General features: G+C 41.1%; 3 protein-coding genes across 8 annotated transcripts; 2 read left to right on the forward strand and 1 right to left on the reverse strand.

The window, feature by feature from the left end:
* The first annotated feature begins 784 nt into the window (after positions 1-784).
* Positions 785-12,315, forward strand: hgs (hepatocyte growth factor-regulated tyrosine kinase substrate). Of its 6 annotated transcripts, none has more exons than XM_085454401.1 (20): positions 785-971; positions 3,608-3,692; positions 3,868-3,943; positions 4,117-4,209; positions 4,864-4,987; positions 5,253-5,305; positions 5,423-5,491; positions 5,644-5,768; positions 8,494-8,608; positions 9,158-9,256; positions 9,359-9,454; positions 9,595-9,633; positions 9,739-9,903; positions 9,997-10,210; positions 10,304-10,476; positions 10,557-10,697; positions 10,951-11,134; positions 11,280-11,416; positions 11,516-11,698; positions 11,880-12,315. In XM_085454401.1, exons 1-20 carry the CDS (start codon positions 935-937, stop codon positions 11,991-11,993), a joined length of 2,322 nt encoding a protein of 773 aa, XP_085310527.1. In that variant the 5' UTR covers positions 785-934; the 3' UTR covers positions 11,994-12,315. The 6 variants fall into 6 exon arrangements, with proteins under 6 accessions (XP_085310527.1, XP_085310529.1, XP_085310528.1 ...); XM_085454403.1 differs by having other exon boundaries at positions 10,000-10,210; XM_085454402.1 differs by having other exon boundaries at positions 8,497-8,608.
* A 1,059-nt stretch (positions 12,316-13,374) lies between these two features.
* LOC146711536 (methyltransferase-like 26 B) lies at positions 13,375-15,431 on the reverse strand. Its single transcript, XM_085454409.1, has 8 exons — positions 15,394-15,431; positions 14,683-15,249; positions 14,388-14,590; positions 14,049-14,211; positions 13,909-13,968; positions 13,766-13,833; positions 13,603-13,681; positions 13,375-13,521 (listed from the first exon to the last, which is right to left on the reverse strand). The coding sequence occupies exons 3-8, from the start codon at positions 14,585-14,587 to the stop codon at positions 13,474-13,476; spliced, it is 618 nt and encodes a 205-aa protein (XP_085310535.1). The 5' UTR covers positions 14,588-14,590; positions 14,683-15,249; positions 15,394-15,431; the 3' UTR covers positions 13,375-13,473.
* Positions 15,432-15,483: 52 nt separating this feature from the next.
* On the forward strand, positions 15,484-20,571 carry mrpl12 (mitochondrial ribosomal protein L12). The gene is made up of 5 exons (XM_085454407.1): positions 15,484-15,674; positions 17,961-18,159; positions 18,258-18,332; positions 18,529-18,666; positions 19,492-20,571. The coding sequence occupies exons 1-5, from the start codon at positions 15,616-15,618 to the stop codon at positions 19,606-19,608; spliced, it is 588 nt and encodes a 195-aa protein (XP_085310533.1). The 5' UTR covers positions 15,484-15,615; the 3' UTR covers positions 19,609-20,571.
* Positions 20,572-22,922: the final 2,351 nt, after the last annotated feature.

Here is a 22,922-nt window from a genome sequence, read left to right on the forward strand (position 1 = left end):
GAGGGCTTACATTTTAGTCATTCAGTGATTCAAAGAATATGACCTTTTAATATTCTTTCAGGTGTTTTCTGACTCTAAAGTTTCTTTTCTCATTTCTTAGATTTTTCTAATTTACAATTAAAACATTTTCAGCTTTTTTCCAACTTCTTCTTCTGTGTAACCTTCAGCTTTTAGCAGTTCAGCACTTTTGTTTTCACGTTAAATTCGGGTTTTTTTTTTTTATCATTCAACATTTTTAACTCAAAATTCAGCAATTAATTCATTTCAGTACATACATTCAGATTCAAGCATTCACACTGCAGTTTCTTCAGAAAATGCACTTTCTAGTTCTTCTTGTTCTTTTGGCTGCTTTCTTTAGCGAAGAATCTTCTCTTTTCCCTCTGCCTAGCATCTCCATATTCAGTATCCTTTGTCTTATATAGCCACTATCGGTCCTCTGCACGTGTCTAAATCATGTCAGCCTTGTCTATAAACTGCTCAACATGAGCTGCCCTGTCAGTATTGCCTCAGAACCAGTCTCTACTGTAATTCCACCCTCACCTTAAACCAATCTGTCACTCCTACCACACATCTCATCAATGACTTGCTGATAATGCATATTTTTATTTAGATTTCTAAAGCGGTGTCTAAAGTCTAAGCGATTTCTAAATCATGTCAAGGTTTCGCTTAACAATCAATCAATCAATCAATCAATCAATAAATTCAATAAATTAAAAATAATAATAAAATGCACCCGTAATTGCGCATACTCGCCGCGAGAGGGAGACATTTCATGCGTGTCGCTGTTTCTGCGACGGAAGTGGGAAGTCAGAGGAGGCTGTACCTGCTGTACAGCTGTGCTCCGTGGCTAACAGCTAACCTCCGTTGTGAAAGTATCGGGATCCGCTAATTAAATAAGTCATCTCGACAGCCACTCTGAGACTCTGACTTTAACATGGGAAAAGGTGGAGGCACATTTGAAAGGCTTCTCGGTAAGTTAACAGCACATGCGTAAGTTGAGAGTAAAATAAGCAACTATAAGGCAGAGTGCGATGTTTTCCAGCGTATTGTTTTGACAGTCGATCGGGCTGTGGCTCCCAGGCCAGCTAGCTTTTTTTTTTCCTAGCCTGCTAACAAATTCGCTGCTATTGTTCGAAGGCCAAGAAATGCTAAGAAGTTAGCTGAAGCGAACAGTTTTAACTCAAAGTCTGGTCCAGTGTTATCGCCTTGCTTTTAGTTTAGCTAACCAAAGCTGTTGTTGTGTTCCTGTGCGTTTCATACACGGTAATATACGATTAGCTGTTACTTCACACATTAACTACCCCATATCCAAGGAAACCAGGCAGACAAACACAACGCTGGTATTCGTGAGGCGCTCTGTTGTCCTGAGTTTTTTTTTTTAAAGACCACAACAGGTTGATTAGTTCGCTGACACATGTCTATAATTAGCGACTGGGATACTTTGTGATCCACGTATAGACCTACGCTAACGTCAGATGGCTAATAGTTGCTTTTACTCCATGACTAATCATAGAAAACAAGGCGTCTCTGTCATAGCATGTTTCAACAGTTACCTTGGTTTAAAACGAGTCCCAAGTGAATTTCCAGTTATGCAACAACAAGTTTCTTGGGCTACAAAGATGAGCAGGTTAACTAGCGAACCTGGATGAAAAATGTATACACCCAGTAAATGTCAAATTATTTTGTGAAGTGTCAAATGAATACGCAGCTGTGCATATTGATTACTATTAAACAATTTTCAGACATTTTAGGTCTCTTTAGTTCAGCTGGAGAGTTTTGCCTACTCTGCCAATGTAACCAGTAATAATTTGATATTTGAGGCCTAAATATCAAAGTGTTTGTATTAAAACCATCAAATAGGTTATAAATCGTGTGTTTGATTCTTCTTACCAGTGATGGAAATGGTTTCAGAATTTGAATCCATTAAATATAATTCCTGCCGAACTTATCGTTGCAGTCCCAACTTGTTTTTCTCAAGGATTCAAGGGTTTTTATTCCATTTCAAACGTGTGTATTCACATGAGTTGAAACTAAATTTAGCACTCAGGTCCCTGTTTAACGCCAGCAACAATGAGAACACACAAGAGAACAATATACAGAAACAAGGAAGAGAAAACATATTTACAGTGTCATAGAGAATGAATAATCATTTTTTAAGGGTATGGAGGATATTGCAAATGCACAATTGGTGTCTTTGTTACGATTGGCTAGGAGAAGTAGACACAGAAGCAGTCTAAAAGCATGGTGGTTCTGCTCTTGATACTCTGTGGCCTCCTGCCTGAGGGGAGGGGAACAAACACTGCATGTGCTTGGTGAGTGGGGTCTTTCAAGATAGAGGAGGCCCTTTTCCTGTATCTGCTGGCGTAAATGTCTGTAGTGATGGGGAGGCCCTCAGCAGAGGCGTTTTCTCTGCCGTCCTCAGGACACTCTTTCCCCACAAATCTGCAGAATAGGTTTAAGACTGAGCTAACAAGTTCCTCGTACTGCAACCTCCTGAAAAAGTGGAAGCGTTGGTGTTGGTGTCTTAACCAGGACGGAAATGTTGTGACACCAGATAGGGTTTTCAGTGAGATGTACACTAAAGCTGGTGACCACTTCCACAGTTGTTCTACTGATTTGCAGGGGCGGAAGCTAGTCTTTGTCCCTTCTAAAAAGCACACTCATCTCCTTTTTTTTCTTGAACTTGATGCAGAGATACTACACCTGCACCACCTCTGCAGTTGTTTACCCCCTGCCTGTAGTCAGAATCATTGTTGTTGTTGAAGCATAAATTTTACCTGACGTTCAAAGTATAGAAGCAGATAAAAAAATAAAAAAAAAGTCTGAACTGAGTAATGCACACCTCTAAACCTATGATCAGATTCGCAGTTTTATAGCAGATGTCATGTGTATTTAAAACATTTAATCTTTTTAAATATATTTAACTCAATTAAACCACCATTATGTGTGGGTGATTGCTGAATTCACAGCACACATCCTTCAGTTTGACATGTAATAAGATGATATTTGGTTCCTAAAAATTGGGCAGTTTTTTTTATTTTATGATTTGCAAACAGGTCGTTTGTTGTGCTGAAAGTTGGATTAGGTTCCACTTGTATTTAGAAATGCAAATCAAGACCAGGTTTCATCTACTAAATGCATCGCAATCATATGCCAAACAGGATTATCACTTCGTGCTATCAGTGCTTTCCTGTTTTCCCCACAGTTCCGCAGGGCATAACAAATGTCAGACCCAGGACTGCAGCGCTTTGGCACACCTGAATCATATGCAAGGCTATTTTCTTTCTGACAGCTGAACTCACGGAAGCATCTGTAGCAATAAAATATTTTTAGTTATCCCTGCTGATGATGATATAATAAATAAGTAGATCTCTATTATATCATTAAGGTTTGACACCTCAAACCTTTTGTGTGGTAATAGTTTGATATCATACAAAGATCGATCTGGAGTCCTACGTTAATAGCAGGAGTACAGATGTTTCTATAAAGATTAAAGCATGTGGAAGAAACGTTTGTTCATGTGTAACTGCCGGTGCAGTTTTGTGGAGCTGCTGTTGTAGATGCCATTTGACAGACATGCATGTTAAAGCTTTCTGTACTCATGCAGATAAAGCCACCAGTCAACTGCTTCTGGAGACTGACTGGGAATCCATCCTGCAGATCTGTGATCTCATTCGACAGGGAGACACACAGTGAGTGATTCTGTCTTCTTCCCCTCTACAGTCACATCCTCCAGCAGCTGAAGATTTAATACAGCTTCGACTATTGTCTTCAATGTTTTTGAAATAAACATACTTGAGAGTTTGCTTATTGAATTTATGCCAATGATTCTGCATTAAGCGATATCTGTGTTTTTTGTCCTTGCAGAGCTAAATATGCCATTGGGGCCATTAAAAAGAAGCTGAATGACAAAAATCCACACGTGGCGATTTATGCACTTGAGGTAAGATGTGTGGAAAGTATACAATCAAAAATACAAAATCTCTGTTGCCTGTAAACATAGTTTGATTTTTGCTTTGGTTGGTGTGTTCTCTTGCTTTGTCACCTAACTGGGCAATAGTAGACTTGGCATCTTTTGCGTTGGGTTGTTGAGAATAATGCAGCCTCACCCTTCAGGTCTTGGAGTCAGTGGTGAAGAACTGTGGCCAGACGGTGCACGATGAGGTGGCGAGTAAGCAAACCATGGAGGAACTGAAGGAGCTACTTAAGGTGACATTCATTTTATCTACTCCCTGTCTGCTCAGTTCCCACCACACTCTTTTCAATGCCATTCAGAGATGGCCTGTGTTGTCTTCTTACTGTGAAGCTTAATTTGTTGGCAGAGGTCAGGCGGAGTGGTTGCTTTGGCTTAATCAATGAAGAGTTTTAGTCTTTATTCAAACCTTTATTCAAACACAGGCTCCAGATTCCCAAAGGTGTACATGTTAGAGTGATGTTAAAGTGAGCAGCCACACAGTGGTCTGATATTAAAGTAGTTGATACTAAATGAACTTTTTAAAAAACAGGTTTAGCGTCTTTACAGTGCTTCAATTATATATTTTGGCTGGAGGCTTCATAAGCTTTCCCCCTCTCCTATGACTGCTCACTCTTTCAGCTGACTGGATTACAGCATGAGCTAGCAATATTTGATTGGATCCTAACTGTATCATGTGACACAGGCTGTATACCTCATGCTGGTTTCAACTTCCTGGTGATGTCATTGCCTTGTGACAGGAGTCTTTTTTTTTTTTTTTTTCAGATGAAAACAAGGGACTTCCCACCTCACAGTGTTGATGAATTCAGTGTGTTATTTGACAGTAGAATTCAGAAACAGGGAAAGTAGACCTTTTTGCTTTAATTGTGTGTAAATTCCTTGACTTCCAGAAACAGACGGAACCAAATGTCAGAAACAAGATCCTTTACCTGATCCAGGCCTGGGCTCACGCCTTCCGCAATGAACCCAAATATAAAGTGGTTCAAGACACCTATCAGATCATGAAAGTGGAAGGTAAGCTTGAACGAGCCGAGTGCTCACATCTGAAATGAAACCAAAGGATCTCTGAAAGCTTACTGACCCAGAAAATGTTTTCTAACAGGCCACTTAAAACTGGGTGATACCAGTTCAGATGATTTGTAATGATAAAAAACTGATTTTATTGATTCAAATTTCATTGTCAAAAGGTACATCAGCAGCTAGAAGTTATTGCCTCTTTGTGATTTTTTTTTTTTTTGTAGCTGTTGTAAAAAGATTTTCTGCTTTTGTTTGTCTGCAGGTCACGTTTTCCCCGAGTTCAAGGAGAGTGACGCCATGTTTGCTGCTGAGAGAGTAAGATATTTTGTGTTTCTTGTTTTACTGATGTGTGAAGAGAGTTATGTTTTTGTGGCATGTGCCCCTTACATTGAGAAGTAGTTGAGTAATGTGATGTCTGCTTTGTTTATCTAGGCCCCTGACTGGGTTGACGCTGAGGAGTGCCACCGGTGCAGAGTCCAGTTTGGCGTTATGACAAGAAAGGTAGGCCGGGCCTGCTTGTAACTAGGCCACTTGGAGGTTTTATGGTTTCCTTCATTTATTTGATGCTGTGAGTGTGTGTCTGCGTGTATGCGGTACCTTCTCACGGCGCATGTGTGGAAATCAACCTCATTTTGTGTCCTGTGCTTTCCCAGCACCACTGTCGAGCCTGTGGTCAGATTTTCTGCGGCAAGTGTTCGTCTAAGTACTCCACTATTCCAAAGTTTGGGATCGAGAAGGAAGTGCGTGTGTGCGAGCCCTGCTTCGAGCTGCTTAACAAGTGAGTCCACAGATGTGGTGATTAAAATGTTAGAATTAGTGTGAAAAACAGGCTGTGTGTAACATGGTGGCCCTGGATAGTACAAGTGTTTATGTCTCACAATTATCTAGGGTGCAACAGATTAAACACAATGAACACGTGATTGATTTTATTCAAGGTAAAAATGATATGTAGCTGTGATATGACTTGTAAAAAATGATTAAGGGTAGTGATGAAAATGTACTAATGAGTGAGAGTGTGTTTTGAGAAGTTGGAACAAATACCATTAAAGAAAAACACGGAAAGACTTCTAATGAAAAAATGGTATGTAGATATATGAAGATAATGCCGGTTTTAAAAATAAACTATGTAAACGTATGCAAATGATGTCTGCGACTGTGTAACGTGTTCTGAGGCATGTTTGCACATGTTTGGCAGCTGATACTGAAAGACTGCTGGTAACACTGGGTGAAACATGCTGTGTAGTCAACTGCTCCAAGCAGTCGTTAAATTGTCTCACTCGCAGCTGGTAATTCACAGGACAATGCAGAAAGATTTTAGCTGGACGTGTCAAGCTAAAATCAGGAAGTACTTAGTATGCTGCAACATGAGTAGTTAAGTTTTTTTTCTAAAAAGAAAAGAAATACATGGATTGTGAAAACATGCAGACTATGTTTGTGAGCCTGTCTAGTAAGTAAGTAAAGTTTATAAGGCTTTTCACAAGACATGTTGTCACAAAGTGCTGTGCAAACAGAATAATTATAATGAAATATGATAGAAAATTAAAATACAGTTAATAGCAATACAAAACCAGGCTCAAAATAAAATGGAGATGATTAATAAACAGTGTCAACAAGAGCTTGTTTAATACGTTTTTAACTGATGTCTATCAGAATGAACAGCTCAGAAAGCAGTTCAGTTTCCTTCTTTTGGCATCAGAAGAAAGTAAGAAAAGCGCTGGCTTTTAAAATGGACTGAAGCAAAGTGGAAAAGTGTTCTGTTGTCAGATGAATTGAAATTTGAAATTCTTTTTGGAAAACATGAATATTATATCCTCTGGACTGAAGAGGAGGTGGTTTGCTATCAGTGGTCAGTTGCATTCTTGATGGTACTGGGGACCTGGCAGCCTGCACATCTGGAAAGGCATTATCGGCACTGAACGTTTTTTAGAACAACATACGCTCCTAGCCAAATGACGTCTTTTTCAGGGAAGGCTTTGCAAGACAGTAGTTGAAGAATATGCCTGCACTCCATACCTTTCACTGATTGAAAGCAGCAAAGAACACCTAGAATCCCACATCACACAGGAATTGGACAGCATTCCTTAAGAAAAATGTTTAAGTGCAAAAGAAAATAATAAATAATACTGTATTATAAAATAAGTTATGCAAACAACATAAAACGCCTTGTTTTATGTTGTGAATAACATTTTAATTTATGCCTTATAAATTAAAATGTTATTTCCTTATTATAAAACTTTCTTAAATTAGTAGCAATAAAACAAGTTCTGACAGTATTATATTTCTTGATTGAGGTAGCGCTAATGTGTATGTGTGTACACACACGTGAGCTAGTGAATGAGTGAGTATGTGTGTGGGATCCTTTAAAAGAGCATGTGGCGGCTGCAACAAAGCAAAGTGAGCATATCAACAGTTGTGGTTTGAGGCCGTTTTTCCTGCAGCAGAAAACAGACATTCTGATGATGATGATGATAATATTATTATAATGATGATAGTATATGTATGTGTGTGTATATATATCTGTATTTTCACTATCTCTTCCACAATTTGGGGGGGGGGGGGCAATCTGGACAAAATTTGTATGAACATCATCGCACATACAACAATAAATAATGTTGAAGTAATTAGAGATGGCACGATGCCACTTTTTTATGTCCGATACTGATATCATAAATTTGGATATCTGCCGATACCGGTATGAATCCGATATAGTGTATTTTTCAATCAATAAAACAGGTTGTTGTTTTTTTTTTTTTATATCTTGCTGCATTTTGTATAAGTTCATACTCACGTTTTAAAAAAACAAAACACTAAAGCTATTCTGTTATACCTGTATGCAAAAAATACACTGCACCCAAAATATTTCATAGTTCAGCAATACTGATCAATCTAATAAACCTGAACCTACACGATCCTCCCTATTCTGGTATTTTAAAGAGTACTTAGCAGAAATATTAAACAACCTAACTAATAGGGTTGTCAGCTCCCAGTAAAAAAAAAAAAAAAAATAGGGAACCACCCACCCTCCGCCTCGTGATGCTTAATCGACGTAATCAACTAGAAGTAATAAATCAGACATTAGGACATTTCAGCTTCGACTTCAAGAAATCGTGATATGCGTCTTCACTGTTTCCTGTTATTTATACACAGAACAAAGAGCTGATGAGCCAGATGTATTGATGATAAGGGTTGTTGTTTACTGTTTCTCTAGTGTAGCAGCTTTCTGTATGTTAACTGGGGAAAAATACTTAAACACAAAAATAACAGAACTTTAGTGAATAAGAACGACAAACTAAAAACAAAGGTGTGTACCATACTTGGAAGCATTGTTTGTCAGTGTGTGTGTTTGGATGGAGATCCGAAATCCAAATGGGAGTAACTTGAAAGTGTTTCCCATGATGTTTTGTTGTATTGTTCTCTCTTTGGAGTGCTACTGTTGTTTCAAGCAGCATGCTTGAAACTCTGATTTACAAGGTTATTTGTCCTCCCTGATCCCTCTTCCTTAGCAGCCACCCCTCCCTCTCTCCTCCACTTAGGAAAGCTGAAGGAAAAGCCCCTTCCTCAGGCTCTGCTGAACTGCCACCTGAGTACCTGACCAGCCCACTGTCCCAGCAGTCACAGGTAATAATTTGAAACTCTTTATATCAATCACTGTCTTTCTAGATTTTTTGTTTTTGTTTTGTTACCTGTTAAATATAGGACTTAAATGATTTTCGAGTTATTATATTGTTGTTGTTTTTTTACATTTTAGACAGCTTTCTAGCCTTTTTGGAAAAAGTTGCTAAAATTGTCACACTGGAAATAAATAGTCATGTACACCCCATCATTCATTAGCTTAAAGAACCACCTTTACCAGCAATCACTTGAAATCAGTGTTTTCTAGCTGACTTTAATTCCCATATTGCTGTGGAGGAAATTTGTCCCAATCTTTCCTACAGTGTTGCTTTGGTTCACTGAGATTTGCAGGCAGAGCTCTCTTAATGTAATTCTACAGCATTTCAATCAAGCTGAATGTCTGGGCTTTATTTGTGGTCATTATGAAACCTTTAGTGTTTTCTTTTTCAGCTATTCTATTGTAGATTTGTTGTCATTTAGATGATCCAGTTGCAGCCAAGCTTTCGCTGTTGGACTCTCCTGCTATATATTTCTCCTGCTCTTCTTTCTCACCAGATGCCCCCCAAGAGAGATGAGGCTGCCCTGCAGGAGGAGGAGGAGCTGCAGCTGGCCATAGCTCTTTCTCAAAGTGAGGCTGAGGAGAAGGAGCGAATGGTGGGTTGCTAAGCTGAAATGCTCATTTTTGGGTATGGATGTGTTTGTTTTCAGCTAGTATATAGAATAAAAGCTGACACACAGCTGAATGCTCAATTGCAGAGACATAAGAACTCGTACTCGATGTATCCCAAAACCGATCCCACCCCAGTGACTTCCTCAGCTCCCCCAGTCAGTACCCTCTACACTTCCCCTGTGGTAAGGCTGTTTCCAGCAAAATCACTTATACTCTACAAAACATGTTTTCATGATTTTAAAAGCATGTTTGAAAGATTTTTATTATTGTTAAGCAAATTTTAAAATGCATTCTTTTTTGACTATTATGAAACACATTGCAGAACTCCTCTGCTCCATCAGCTGAAGATGTAGATCCTGAGGTACATGTGGTATATTGCTCTTCTCAAATGTTAGCAGTATTGCTGATTAATGGAAATGCTACACCGTGCTTTTAAAGCTAATAAGGAAATATGACATCATTCCAGCTGGCCCGTTACCTGAACAGAACATATTGGGAGAAAAAACAGGAAGAGGCTCGCAAGAGTCCCACCCCCTCAGCCCCTGCCCCTGTGACATTGGCTGAGCCACTTCCGGCAATCAGTCAGCCCGTGGAAAGTCACGTCCCTGTCCAGCCTGTCAACATAGTGGAGGTATGCTGAAGTTGTGAGCTCTAAAAAACCAAAATCAAGCTAAACACAAATGAGCCCCTGCTCATGGTTTGCCCTGTTCATCCCCTCTTTCAGCAGCAGTACCAGAATGGCGAATCAGAGGAGAACCATGAGCAGTTTCTGAAGGCTCTGCAGAATGCTGTCACCACCTTCCTGAACCGCATGAAGAGCAACCACATGCGTGGGCGAAGCATCACTAACGACAGCGCCGTGCTCTCACTCTTCCAGTCCATCAACAACATGCACCCACAGCTTTTGGACATCCTCAACCAGCTAGATGAGAAGCGATGTAAGCGTTGGCCTTGTGTAATTGTGTCCATGTTTATAGATTTCTCTCTCCACGTGTCCAGGCTCTGAACTGTGATGATCTGTGTCTTGTCAGTGTATTATGAAGGGCTGCAGGACAAGCTAGCTCAGGTTCGTGATGCTCGGGCTGCTCTCAACGCACTCCGGGACGAACACAGAGAGAAACTGCGTCGCGCTGCAGAGGAAGCGGAAAGACAGAGGCAGATCCAGCTGGCACAAAAACTGGAGATCATGAGGCAGAAGAAACAGGTACTGAACTGAATCTGTTCAATGAGAGTTCAGATATAATAGGCCATTACCATGCTCACAGGTATTTCTTTGGACCGCAGGAGTACCTGGAGATGCAAAGACAGTTGGCCATTCAGCGCCTCCAGGAGCAGGAGAAAGAGAGGCAGATGCGTTTGGAGCAGCAGAAGCACACCATCCAGATGAGGGCCCAGATGCCTGCTTTCTCTCTTCCCTATGCCCAGGTACACATTTTATACTCCATCTGGCCTCAGACTGAACTCAACCCAAGGATAATCTAGTCAGTAAATTCACTTGATATTGCAGAAACCAAATGTCTCAATAATAGCAGAAATATATGAACCTAAAGAATAAATTTCAGCTAATGAAACATTTTTTTAGATTTCAGCAGGAGACTTTTTATGTTTTTGAACTTTTTTAAGTTCATTGTAATCTTTTGGTGAAATTTTAATGCTGTCTTTATTTGCTGTTATGTAGATGCAGTCTTTGCCCCCCAATGTCGCGGGAGGGGTGGTATACCAACCCGGTGCTCCGCCCAGCTACCCAGGCACTTTCAGCCCCGCTGGTTCTGTGGAGGGTTCACCTATGCACAACATCTATATGAATCAGCCAGGGCAGACTGCACCAGCACAGTACCAGGCTATGCCTGGTCCTACCACAGGTGAGGAGGTTCACAAGAAAAAGGATCAGCTGAAAAGACAAGAAATCTACCAACTTTGGTCATCTGGTGTTACAATTAGCGATATGATCTAAAATCTTAATCGTTCACTACAATGTTTTGTGTTTCCTCCCCCCCTTTCTTTCAGATCCCAATATGGTTAATGCATACATGTACCCACCTCCAGGAACTAATGGGCAGCCCGCTCCTCCGCCTGGTCAGGCTCCACCCACAACTAGTCCACCCTACTCCACCTATCAGCCCACACCTACGCAGGGTTACCAGGTCTGACAAAGCTCCACTTAAATTTTCTGATTAATACATGAAATGCCACAAAAACGTTTAAAGATGAATGCATCTCACTGTTCTCTGTGTTTTGTGCAGAATGTGGCCTCTCAGGCGCAGAGTATGCCCCCCATGTCCCAGGCACCCCCCACTAACGGTATGGGTTATATGGGTTACCAGCCATACAATATGCAGAACATGATTTCAGCATTGCCGGGACAGGACCCCAATATGCCCCCCCAACAGCAGTACATGCCAGGCCAGCAGCCCATGTATCAGCAGGTCAGTTGTATATTTATGTATTTGAAGCTTCTGACAGACTAAAAGTTAATTGGTTCAACTGTCATTCACAGTTAACGCATGAAAGCTTTCTTTATTTTTATCTTTGGTATTTTTATTTAGGTTATTTAAATGTCAGTCCTGGCTAATCTTCCTATTTTTACTTGTGCATTCATGCTGCTAGGTTGCTCCCCCTGGTGGCCCCCCGCAGCAGCAGCAACAGCCGCAGCAGCCGCAGCAGCAGGCACCTCAAGCCGTGCCGGGCAGCGCAGAGGCACAGCTCATCTCCTTCGACTGAAGGGCCTCACGCTGCTGGGTCTAACACACTACAGCTCCTCTCCCTGTTTGGTCTCTTTCTTCCCTCTCTGGACTCTGAGGATACCCTCTGGAAACACACACATAATTCCCACTTTCCACCTCGCTGTGATTTTTGTGGCAACGTGAAATATTGTGATGATGTTGCAGAACTGTTGCTCTCCTTGCCTCTCCCCCGCTGAAGTATAAAAATCAGGAGGGGTGAAGCTGCAATGGGAAGCGCCATAACCAAGAACCTTCACCCTCTTCCTCCTCCTTTCCAGCTGATATGTATGTAGTATCTCCTTATTAAATGAATAACTGAAGAGCAGAAATAGTCAGTGGTATTAAAGTTACAGAAAATATGACCATTTAGGAGATTAAAAAAAAAAAAAAAGAGAGAGAGAGAAGAAGATGCAACCATCCTTTGTCTCACATTTTTCTAAATCCAAATTTGCATGTTGAAATTTCAGTTCTTTTCTGGAATGGAAGCAAATTATTTCAACGTGTTTTAACAGTTTAAGAAGTGACTGAGAAACATCTGTATTCACTGTTTAAGATGCTGTTGGTATGTCTGAAGAGTGACAGCACAGTCAGACACCTGGAAAAAATCTCACTAATGCATAGGCAGTAGTTTTCATATCATCCCTTCTCATAATTACAAATTAGAGTCTTCTTTTTTTAATGGGGGGGGGGGGGGGGGGGGGCATTTATTTGTTGTGTGCTGCTTCAACTGTGTGTTAATATAGTTTCAGAGACGATGCAGGGGTTAGCACGTTACGGGAAACTGTTTAGAAAATTAGCTGGGTGGTTGTTTTGTCTTCATCAATTATACTTAATTAACTAAATCATTAAAAATCCACAATTAGTAACAAAAAAATATTCATACTAAAAGCAGTCCAGCAGTTCTAATAGCATCTTGCATCCCTTCTGTTAAAGCGACTGGTGTTGCCGAACATCAAGTGCCATCACAAAATTGAAGCATATGAATTTAACCTGTAATAAAGTGCAAGTTTCCTCCAGGAGTCCCAGCCTACATTCTATTAGTTGTAATTTTCACATATACAGATGCCTGCATCGGGAGTACATGTGGGCACTCTTTCAAAAGTCTGCTTGAGTATCCAGAAGTGAAGAAAAGCTTGCAGAGCAAACATGATGTGCTGCATGTATGTATCACACACCCAATCAGTGGTTTCTGTAACTCTTCAGTTGGCATCTGTGAACTTCTTTATTCCAACATACTGATCTGACTTTGAAGTAATTTTAAAATTATATTTAATAAATATCTGGTTCTTACTGTCCACGTGCCTCGACTTGTATTTTGTAACCACACACAGAGGAGGGTTTTTTTTTTTTTTAAAGCTTTTATTCAACTATATCCATTATCAGATTGCAGAATTGTCTTACAAATATAAAGACTATAGACTTACACTCATAACTGATGTGAACTAATAATTTAAAGTCCTTTTGGTATTTTGGCTTCTTTAGAGTTTTCTGAAGATGAGGCATTTGTAGTATTCTTCCATCTCAATCTAAAAGAAGGAAACATTACAAGTGTAAAAGACATGCTGCTGGGAGGTGGAATCGCCTCTAAGCCGAGATACATGACTTACTATCCGCTCCATACGCATCCCGTTCCCATAGGCCAGCTGTCTGAGCACGTCGATATCTGGAAGACCCCAGTCTGGATTCCTGTATGCAGCAGAACCAAACATGGTCCATATCTTATCCTAACAGCCAACCACATACACATATTACCAAATAGCTGCTACTCACATTTTTCGTAGCTCCTCATCCAGCTTTTCATTACAACTTGGTGTGATGATGCCATTAACAGCATACACCTGAGAAATGTTTTAATTTGACATCAGTTAGTAGGTTCAGGTTTATTTGTAGTGTAATTAACTATCATTACATACCCCATATGTTATCAAAAGGCCGTTTTGTTTGAGGATCTGTCCTGCTCCACTGAACACTCCCTGAGAAAATGATAAGTAAATAAAATACTGTGGGGATATATCTCAAGCTCTTCAGTTGATTTATAAGCAACCAGGCCTACCTGGGCTGTTTTGAAGGAGCTGTATTGCAGTAAATTAATGGAAATAATAACGTCACAGGAGTTGTGACTCAGTCCTGCCCATTTCTCCCACGGATCACTGGCATCCAGGTGAACAGGTGGTAGCACCGTCTTTGCTTGGGTTGCAGCAATATATGCCTTGATACTGCCAACAAGGTGTGTACGAGCTTCATTTTAGATTTAATGTCAAATCCATAGACTTCAACAAATCACTTGTTTAAATAGATCATTGATTTAACTGGAATATGTTCGTAAATCTTTCTGTCACACATAACTATACTGACACGTCAACATGGCAAGCACTTTCTGAAAGGCACAAACCTCTCTAGAGAATCCTCTTTGATGTCTGATGGCTGCCAAATGACAAAGGGCATCTTCTGAGCAAACCGTATGATATGCTGGCCAGTTCCAGAACCAAGCTCTAAAGCAAATAACTGCCTGTGTGACTGGCTCTCCAACACATCTTCGAGCACTGAACAAACACTCTCCCAGTTCCTTTCAGCCTGAGGAGACAGCAGCATGGCCTGAAGGAAAAAGAAAAGAAAAGATGTGTGCCTCTTTTATCTAGCATTGCACTCCCATGCATTGCATTGTTCTCTTAGCGGATGCTTCTTACCTTTTATTTGCACTGGCGATAAAGGCCAGTGGAGGGAATGGCATGTTGGTGGAAGACAGTAGCAGCAGATGGGTGGAGAGATTACCTGGTTAAGAGGATTTCCTTCATGCTCCTTCCCAGTGTCCAAGTGCCCAGCATTGGTACACTACAGGTAGGACATATGCACATGCACAGCAAATAATAGGACAGCTATAGTCTTGAGTCACCTCTTATTTCTTTCTACTTTGCTTGCAAGGAGCCAGTCCACTTTACATTTTTAAAGTGGTCTTGACCAATAATTCTCCAATTCTGACTTTTCACTCATTTACTATTTTTTTCTTTTCTTTTGTTAAGCCTTGTTAAGAAAGTCCAAACACAGGACCTCGGATCTGGATCTGACATGGTTTCGGGCTGAATCTGAGCCAGTGGTGTTGTGGATAATGTCAAAGCTGATGAATTCTGAACACAGCAAAATCCCTTCAGATGTTGATCCACTATGCAATTCCACCTGGAAAGCATGTGACTGTAACAGCTTAATTTTTGAGCATTAGAATGATCCCAACCACACTGCCAATGCAGTAAAGACACCTGGATGGAAAAACAGATAATGGAGCACTATGAGTCATTGCATGTCATTGAAGTGATAATGCTAGAGATGGAAAGATGAGACTGGACATATTATTATTATTATTATTATTATTATTATTATTATTATTATTATTTCAAACTTACTTTCTTTCTGTCGCTCTCTCACGCACATTCATTGTCCCTTGTGGGCTCCCGTAGCAGTTGAATTGAGGTTTTTTAACAGTTCACGCAATGCATTGTGGGTAGGTCAGGAGTAGAGGGGACGCCATGTGCTTTTGAGGCAGAGGATCCGCTGGAAGGAGACGTGTGTGTGATAAATTTGTCTGTTTCTCAGAGAGAGGACCACCGGCTCCATTTACCGTCGGCATGTTCTGCACCAGCCGCTGCCTCCGCACCGCGCTGCGAGCCGCAGCCAGCACGCATCGGTACGTAACAGGCGGAGTACACCTGTATCCGAGTGTCTGCGGCTTCAAGGGCAGAGAGCCGGCCACTGCTGCCGCTTAATTTGGATGGAGAACACGATGTTGTCTTTTTAATTCGTCTAAAGACAGACGATGCGCGTTGTGTGAGCACAGAAATGAGTTTAGTGGTTTGCGGCTGTGTGCTAAGTAGGTTAGCCGACGTTAAGGGTTCCATCGCAGGCTTCAACTTGAACAACGTGACCAATTGAGCCCTGCTGTCCGACTAATGACACAAAACGCAGTATACCTTCATGGCTTCGTCTTAAAAAAAATCTAAGAGAAGCATGGCTTTGACCTTTTTTTTTTCTTGGTCAAATGGGACTTTTCTGGTATTTGACAGTAGTAAAAATACTCTGGGTGATTTTTTTTAAAACATTTTTTATAGCTTGATAGGCTACATTACCCTGTTAAAACTGACTAGAGTTTTAACTGGGGTTTTTCGGGAGTCTTGAGACTTTCAATGCCATGTGTGTAAAAGAGGCAGTTGTGTCTTAAAACAGACATGTCCAGACTGTCAGCTGGAGATTTTATGATGTAAGCCACCATGGCTTGTCCTGGAGCGCTTCTCTCTCTTCATCCTTATCAGGACCTCTCAGCCAAAGCTGTAGTTTCCTCCAGTGTCGCCCTGGTTACATGGAGGCTGACTGCCCTTTGCACAACTATTTTTTTTATTTTTGTATTTATTAAATTTTTTTTTTTTGCCTGCAAGTACCCAGGGGTTTGTTTGGGGGTAAAGGGACTTAAATTTTGTAATCACAAGTAGAATGGGAAGCTTTGGGGGTGGGTTGTCCACATGCCTGACAATTTGTTGTAACCATCAGACACTATAAGTGCATCGTCTGCACATCCCTCATCCAACTGGTCTCCATGCAATCAATGAAGAGCAACTGCTCAGCTGAGCTGTCCACGTCTGTTATTGTGAAATTCCAAGTCTGAGATGTTTGAGAAGGCATGAAGAACCACCGTGCTGTCAGTTTTACTAACAGGACTGAGCTTCCTGCCCCCCTTCCACAGTGCATTTCTAGGTCTGCATACTTTCTTTGATTACAGTCCTGCATTCATAGAATAGTGAGGTTGCTAAACGATGATGGGTAACAAAGAAGATTGAGCTGATATATAACCTTTGTTATATAATGCAATTGTAACCTCAACAGGGAAGGTGTAACACAGAACGGGTAAATAAATTGCATCTGTGAGGGTTATAATTCAGTTGATATTATTATTGTACATTCTGCTTACATGAAACTTGATCGTGTTCCAAAGGTTTTCAAGTTGGATATTCGTGTTGCAGAGTGTACTTTTGTAATAAACCTACAATATTCCTGAAATCTGTCCTTACTGCCAGAATATAATGGTTGATTTCTTAGCTCACAGGTACTTGCCGTAATGTCAACCAGTCCTGCCCGCCCTGAGCAACCGCTTGTGGGTGGCTGTAGCTCAGGTGGCAGAGCAGGTCAGCCACTAATCAGAAGGTCGGTGGTTCGATCCCAGGCTGCCACCTGGCTGCATGCCAAATATCCTTGGGCAAGATACTAACCCCGTGTTTGCCTACTGGTAGTGGTCAGAGGGTCCGGTGGCGCCAGTGTCCGGCAGCCTCGCCTCTGTCAGTGCGCCCCAGGGCAGCTGCGGCTACAATGTAGCTTGCCGTTGCCTGTGTGTGAATGACTGAATGTAGTGTAAAGCGCTTTGGGGTCCTTAGGGACTGAGTAAAGCGCTATACAAATGCAGGCCATTTACCATTTGTGCCATCTCGCATATAACATACAACAAATCTCTTCTTACTATTCTTACCAGGGATGCGTGACTCTCCAACCAAAGCTAGCCAGTACCTGCAGAATCCTGCCAAATCCTTTGTGGTGTGGTGTTTTTGTATAGCATTATTTGCTGATGCAAAACTGGAATTTCAGGGTTTTTGCTTGCCAAATTACCATAATTTGTTTGAGCTGTTAAACTGCAAAGCAATAAGCATAAAAGTGTCCTCCAGGTGAAATAAGAAAGCAAACCCATTTCATAGTAATAGCTACTGTCTTTACACAGTGAGAAGCTTGAGGGGTTATTTGGTGGTTTGCAAATTGAGACCATTAATTATGCATAAGTTAGGCAGTCTGCACTCTAAATGTAAGAAGGATTGTTTTGTAAAGCAGTAGACAAAGTCAAATTATGGCAGTGGATGATGCCAGGTGTGATCCACACCATACTGAATATGTGGATACAGTCTGCCGTTTAGCTAACCGCTTTTCACTTTCCCAGGCAACAGCTTCAACGGCAGACACCAGCCTTATGTGCTCTCAGACTTCTGAAAACCAGTCCAGCCTCGTCTTCAGATGCCATCGCCACCCCTCCTCTAGATGGAGCCCCCAAACAGTATTCCCCCAAAATCCAGCAGCTTGTCAGTGACATAGCCAGCCTCACCTTGTTAGAGGTGTCCGATCTCAACGAACTCCTCAAGGTTTGTGGGAAACCTAAAACCACAGTGCACTTTGTCTGAGCTTCTTGCTGTCCGTTTGTGTTAAATGTTGAGTGATAACTTGTTTGTCTTTACCACAGAAAACTCTGAACATTGAGAGTGTCGGAATGATGCCGATGGGGGCGATGGCGACATTAGCTGCTCCTGCAGCTCAGGTATTGATAATTGTTTTTAAAGGGAAGTTCTGAAGACTGCCTTATAAATCATTAATGGCTTAAGTAGCAACATACATCATTATTCTTCTTTTTCAGATGTCTAGCTTAAGAATTTAAAGCCACTCATAGTTGATGTGGCCAACGAGGCTCCGTGCGCACAGTTAAATGACCTCGATTGTGTTCCTTTTGCAACTAGGCTGCAGAGGAGGAGGTGGCACCAGCAAAGAAGGAGAAGACTCACTTTACAGTAAAATTGACAGAATTGAAAGCTGCTGAAAAAGTAAAGCTTATAAAGGAAGTGAAAAACTGCATCCAGGGCTTGAATCTGGTGCAGGTAAGTCTCACTGTTGGAGCTATTTAAGCGGGCTTATTGTAGCTTTTGGCAAAAAGCAGTGGGCCGGTGTTAGAATGTGAGATATAAAATGTTTATGAGATGACGCTTTGGAGGTAATAATATGCATATATTATTACATAATAGTCTGCAAAATCAGTCCAATTTATTTTGTGAATCAGTTTCAGCTGCTTTGGTGCAAATGAAAATCTCACTGCTGGTAGCATAAAACAGTACATGCAGTCCAGCTCATCCAGGATGACACATCCATTCGTGCTGTTATGAGTAGGTTTGCTATGTCTCCCAGCATGTTCTCAAGAGTGGTGAGGTGATGCAGGTGGGCTGTTACACAAGGAAGGCTGAACAGGGCTGTAGAAGGATATCAAGGGCATCAGTGTCTGCTCCTCTGAGCAAAGAATTGTCAGTCCTACTACATGACCTCCAGCAAGCTCGTCATGTGCATTCCTCTAAACAAACTGTCAGAGGGCACGTGGGTAGCATGGGTTGACGTCTTTTAGTGGGTCCTTTGCTCACAGAGGTTGTCTGTGGTGTTGGCTTTGCAGTGAACCTGTTGTCCCTTTATTTGCACCAAAGTGGGTGAAATGCATTCCCAACAGTTTCTAACTTGACAGATTGATATGAATTTGTTGTATTGTGGTGATCAAGTGTTCCTAATTTCTTTCTTTTTATTGTGAGCAGTAACTACAAGCAAACATTGTGTATAGTGTAATTTGCTTTGTCTGCAGTGTTAAAGCTTCTCAAAGCACAAATTTGTTAATTTCACTAATTGTTTTTTTTTTTTTTCTCCGCCCTCTTTATTTGAAACAGGCTAAGAAACTAGTGGAGTCTCTTCCACAGGAAATCCGGGCCAACGTATCCAAAGAAGAGGCAGAGAAATTAAAAGCAGCCCTGGAGGCAGCAGGTGGCACCGTGGAGTTGGAGTAGATCTCGTCTGCCCTTATGCCCACTGTTCGCCATCATTTTACTACTCATGCACTTCATCCTTGAGTTTATTTCTTTTTATTTGTTTTCTTTCCTCCCTTTTTTTTTTTTTTTGTACGACAAAGACGTGGATCGTAAGAGAAATGGAAACAAATGCCTTCTGACATTAACGCCGTCCCCTTACAACGTCAGGTCGGGACGGCACAGCTGAGACTGAACTCTCCAGCACGCAGCCTTCGCAGATGTGCCGCCGCACTGTTTGGTGGTTCGCTTGTCTGATACACGTGTCACAAACAAGCTAAGGAGATTGGTTGGATGCAGAGTAACGCCTTTTTCAGACATGTAATGAATAACGTTGCAGTAATGGCATTGTGTCAATCGGCGGTCATTGATCACATTAATGTTCCTCTGGTTTCTATCTGACCTTCCTGCGACAGACTGAGAGAACTTCTCTCTCTGTCATTGTTACAAAGAGCTGCATGTGCTGCGTGGTGTTGCAGAGAGAGCTGTACCCTACCCCCCCACATGCATGCTCTAAAAAGCTTTCTTCTGAATTAGGAAGAATGCTTGAATCATATTCCAAATTAGAAACGATGTAAACGTTTCTGCTTTTAATTGCATTCTCCTGTGAGCTGAGTAACTCGCCAAAGATGCATGCATAGTTGCTACGGTTGAAATTTATTGCGTCCAGAGGCGTGATCAGGGTGCTGATGGACACGAAACCATCACCACACCAAGATGCTGTCAGATCAATGGGAAGGAGCGCATGTCTGAAAGAGGCTGAAATTACTTTGTAATTCTTTGTGTTTAATCTTCTCACAAGGTTAAATCTTGTGGTTTCCAGGTTGATACAGATGACTGATGTTGAGGAGCACCAGATACTGTGTGTAGTTCAGAGAATGGCAGGGTTGAGTCCAGATAAATCTCATTGAAATGTTGTTAATGTGATTAAAGTTGAAATAATTATTTTGCTCTTATGTGTTATTGGTCGTGTGGCTGAATTTATGGAAAACTTGATGAGTGTAATCAAGATTTCATGTGTGCTGTGTTGACTGAACATTTATAGTGGAACAGTGAATTTCACTAGATAATGCTTTACTGCGGTTGTCCACCAGAGGTCTTAATAACGCTGGATAACAGCACTTGCATGTCATTTTGTTTCTGAGTAAACCTTAGTGTTGAAATGAACAGAAATGAGTAGGTTTTCCTAAAAGAGGGGAAAAAGCTTCAGTATCTGTGATGATGTATGATTTGGAGAGAAAGTAATTTACGCCATTTACACTAACTGGACACTTAATTAGGTATACCTTCCTCTGAACCCCTTTTGCCTTCGGAACAAACGGTTTTCATGAATCTGTGCAAACTCTACTTTTAGTTCCCTGCTCTTAGCTGGCATAAGTGGCAACCAGTGTGGTCTTGTGCTGCTGTAACCCATGTGCATCAAGGTCTGATTTGTTCACAGATGCTCTTCTGCATACCTTGGTTGTAACAAGTGGTTGTTTAAATTATTGTTGCTGTCCTATCAGATGAAAGGAGACACTCATTCTCTTCTGACATCTCACACTGAGATGTCAGAAGAGACCTTAGAGATGGTCGTGTGAGAAAACCCCAGCAGATCAGCAGTTAAGTACTCGGTCCAGCCCAGCTGTCATTACGAGCTATGTCACTTTCAAAGTCCTTTAAATCTGCTTTTCATTCTGCCCATTTAATGTCTACATGCATTTAGTTGCTGTAGGTAGACAATCTTATTTTGTCTGCAACTACTTGGAAAAACAGATTAAAAAAAAAAAAAGTCAGCATGTAAAGAAGAAAAATTATACACAGTTATTTTAAAACGAGTGTTGGACTGCTCTTCCTCTTGGAGAATCTGTCTCTTCAATGGGGTTCACATAAGGAACATAAACTGCTAACCCTGCACAAAATCACCTGCAGACTGCTGACTGTGAAAAGAAAAACCTGAAGAATATAAACAATTTCTGATTAATTATAGTGATAGGAGAAGGTGAGGAGTCAGGTGCTTTGTACTTATGGACACTAGAGGTTGCAAGGACATACATGTCAAGAAGTATGTAGAGAACATCGAAGGGGCTCAATTTCATACCTGCTATCATGGCAGTATAATGTTAATATAACAGTTTTTTATAGTGCTTTTTCACAGTAGATATGTTGGCTAGTTGTTTTAATCAAGTAGTCTCAGCAATTTTTTGTAACTGAAGCATCAGGAAGGATTCAGGACCTGGGAACTGATGTGTTTTTAGCACAAAGAGTGCTGAGGATAAACAGTGGAGTATTTCACTCCTGTTGGATTGGTGAATATTCTGGGCTTATTGATCCTTTTGGGCTCCTGTATCGGTCCAGGTGTTGAAGATTGCTCTTATATCGTTTCACTGGTGGAATATTCCACTTTGATCCTGGGTGGAAGAAGCTTATCATTGGGGGAATATAATTAATGGGAAATCCCTAATTGTGAAACACCACAAGTAGAAGGATCGAGTGATTTCATTAACTCTGTTTCATTCCCCGATGAAGGTATGTGTGCCAAATCATGACGGAGTTTTGCTTTTAGTTTTTTTTAAGGTTAAACCTAAATGTAAATTTTAGTGCTTTGATAATTTAACATGTTTAGTTTTTATGTCAACACTCGGACTTAATCTATCGTGACACATCTAAATCTTAGAGAGAATACAGTCTGTTTTTACATCTGTCACAAGAACAAATGCAAAGCACAGATGGAGAGCAGGAAGAATGAAGACAGATGTGTACAGATGAAACATGAGAAAGAGCAACGCAACATAAGTGATTAAAAACTCTGTGAAGAACATGTGAAAGAAATGGCTTGTCATCCAGTTTTCCTACAGTGAGGAGGGAAAACCCTTTAGTCCTGATGAGAGTCGTAGAAAATTGTCCTGGAGAATGAAAATGATACTTTGCTGTGTTAGTGATGATGGCTTCTGGCTGGGTCATAGCATTGCAAGCCTGGCCTGGACTGCTGAAGGAAGTCACCACATCAAATCAGTGGCAGGTTTCATTTTAACTCACTTTATGATAAAAACAAAATCCAGCTGTATGCAATTTAATGCAGCAATTTAGCATAAAGCAGAGGGCAGCAGCATATCACTCTCCTACACTTCAAGTGACTGAGGTCAGCCTACGGTCCACCAACTGCAGACATCCAGCATCAATGCAATATAACATCCATATAGACCTAACTCCTAGTTGGTTCTTGTTATTTAATCTCAGTGTACCCTTAAAGATTTGGATTCATGTGCAGTAGATTAATGTCTGCAGTCTGACTTGATTGCAATCTCAACCGGTGT

The sequence above is a fragment of the Copadichromis virginalis genome, linkage group LG4, assembly GCF_057382275.1.
Source record: "Copadichromis virginalis isolate Kocher_CV1m ecotype Utaka linkage group LG4, C_Virginalis_male_GT1.1, whole genome shotgun sequence".
Lineage (NCBI taxonomy): Eukaryota > Metazoa > Chordata > Actinopteri > Cichliformes > Cichlidae > Copadichromis > Copadichromis virginalis.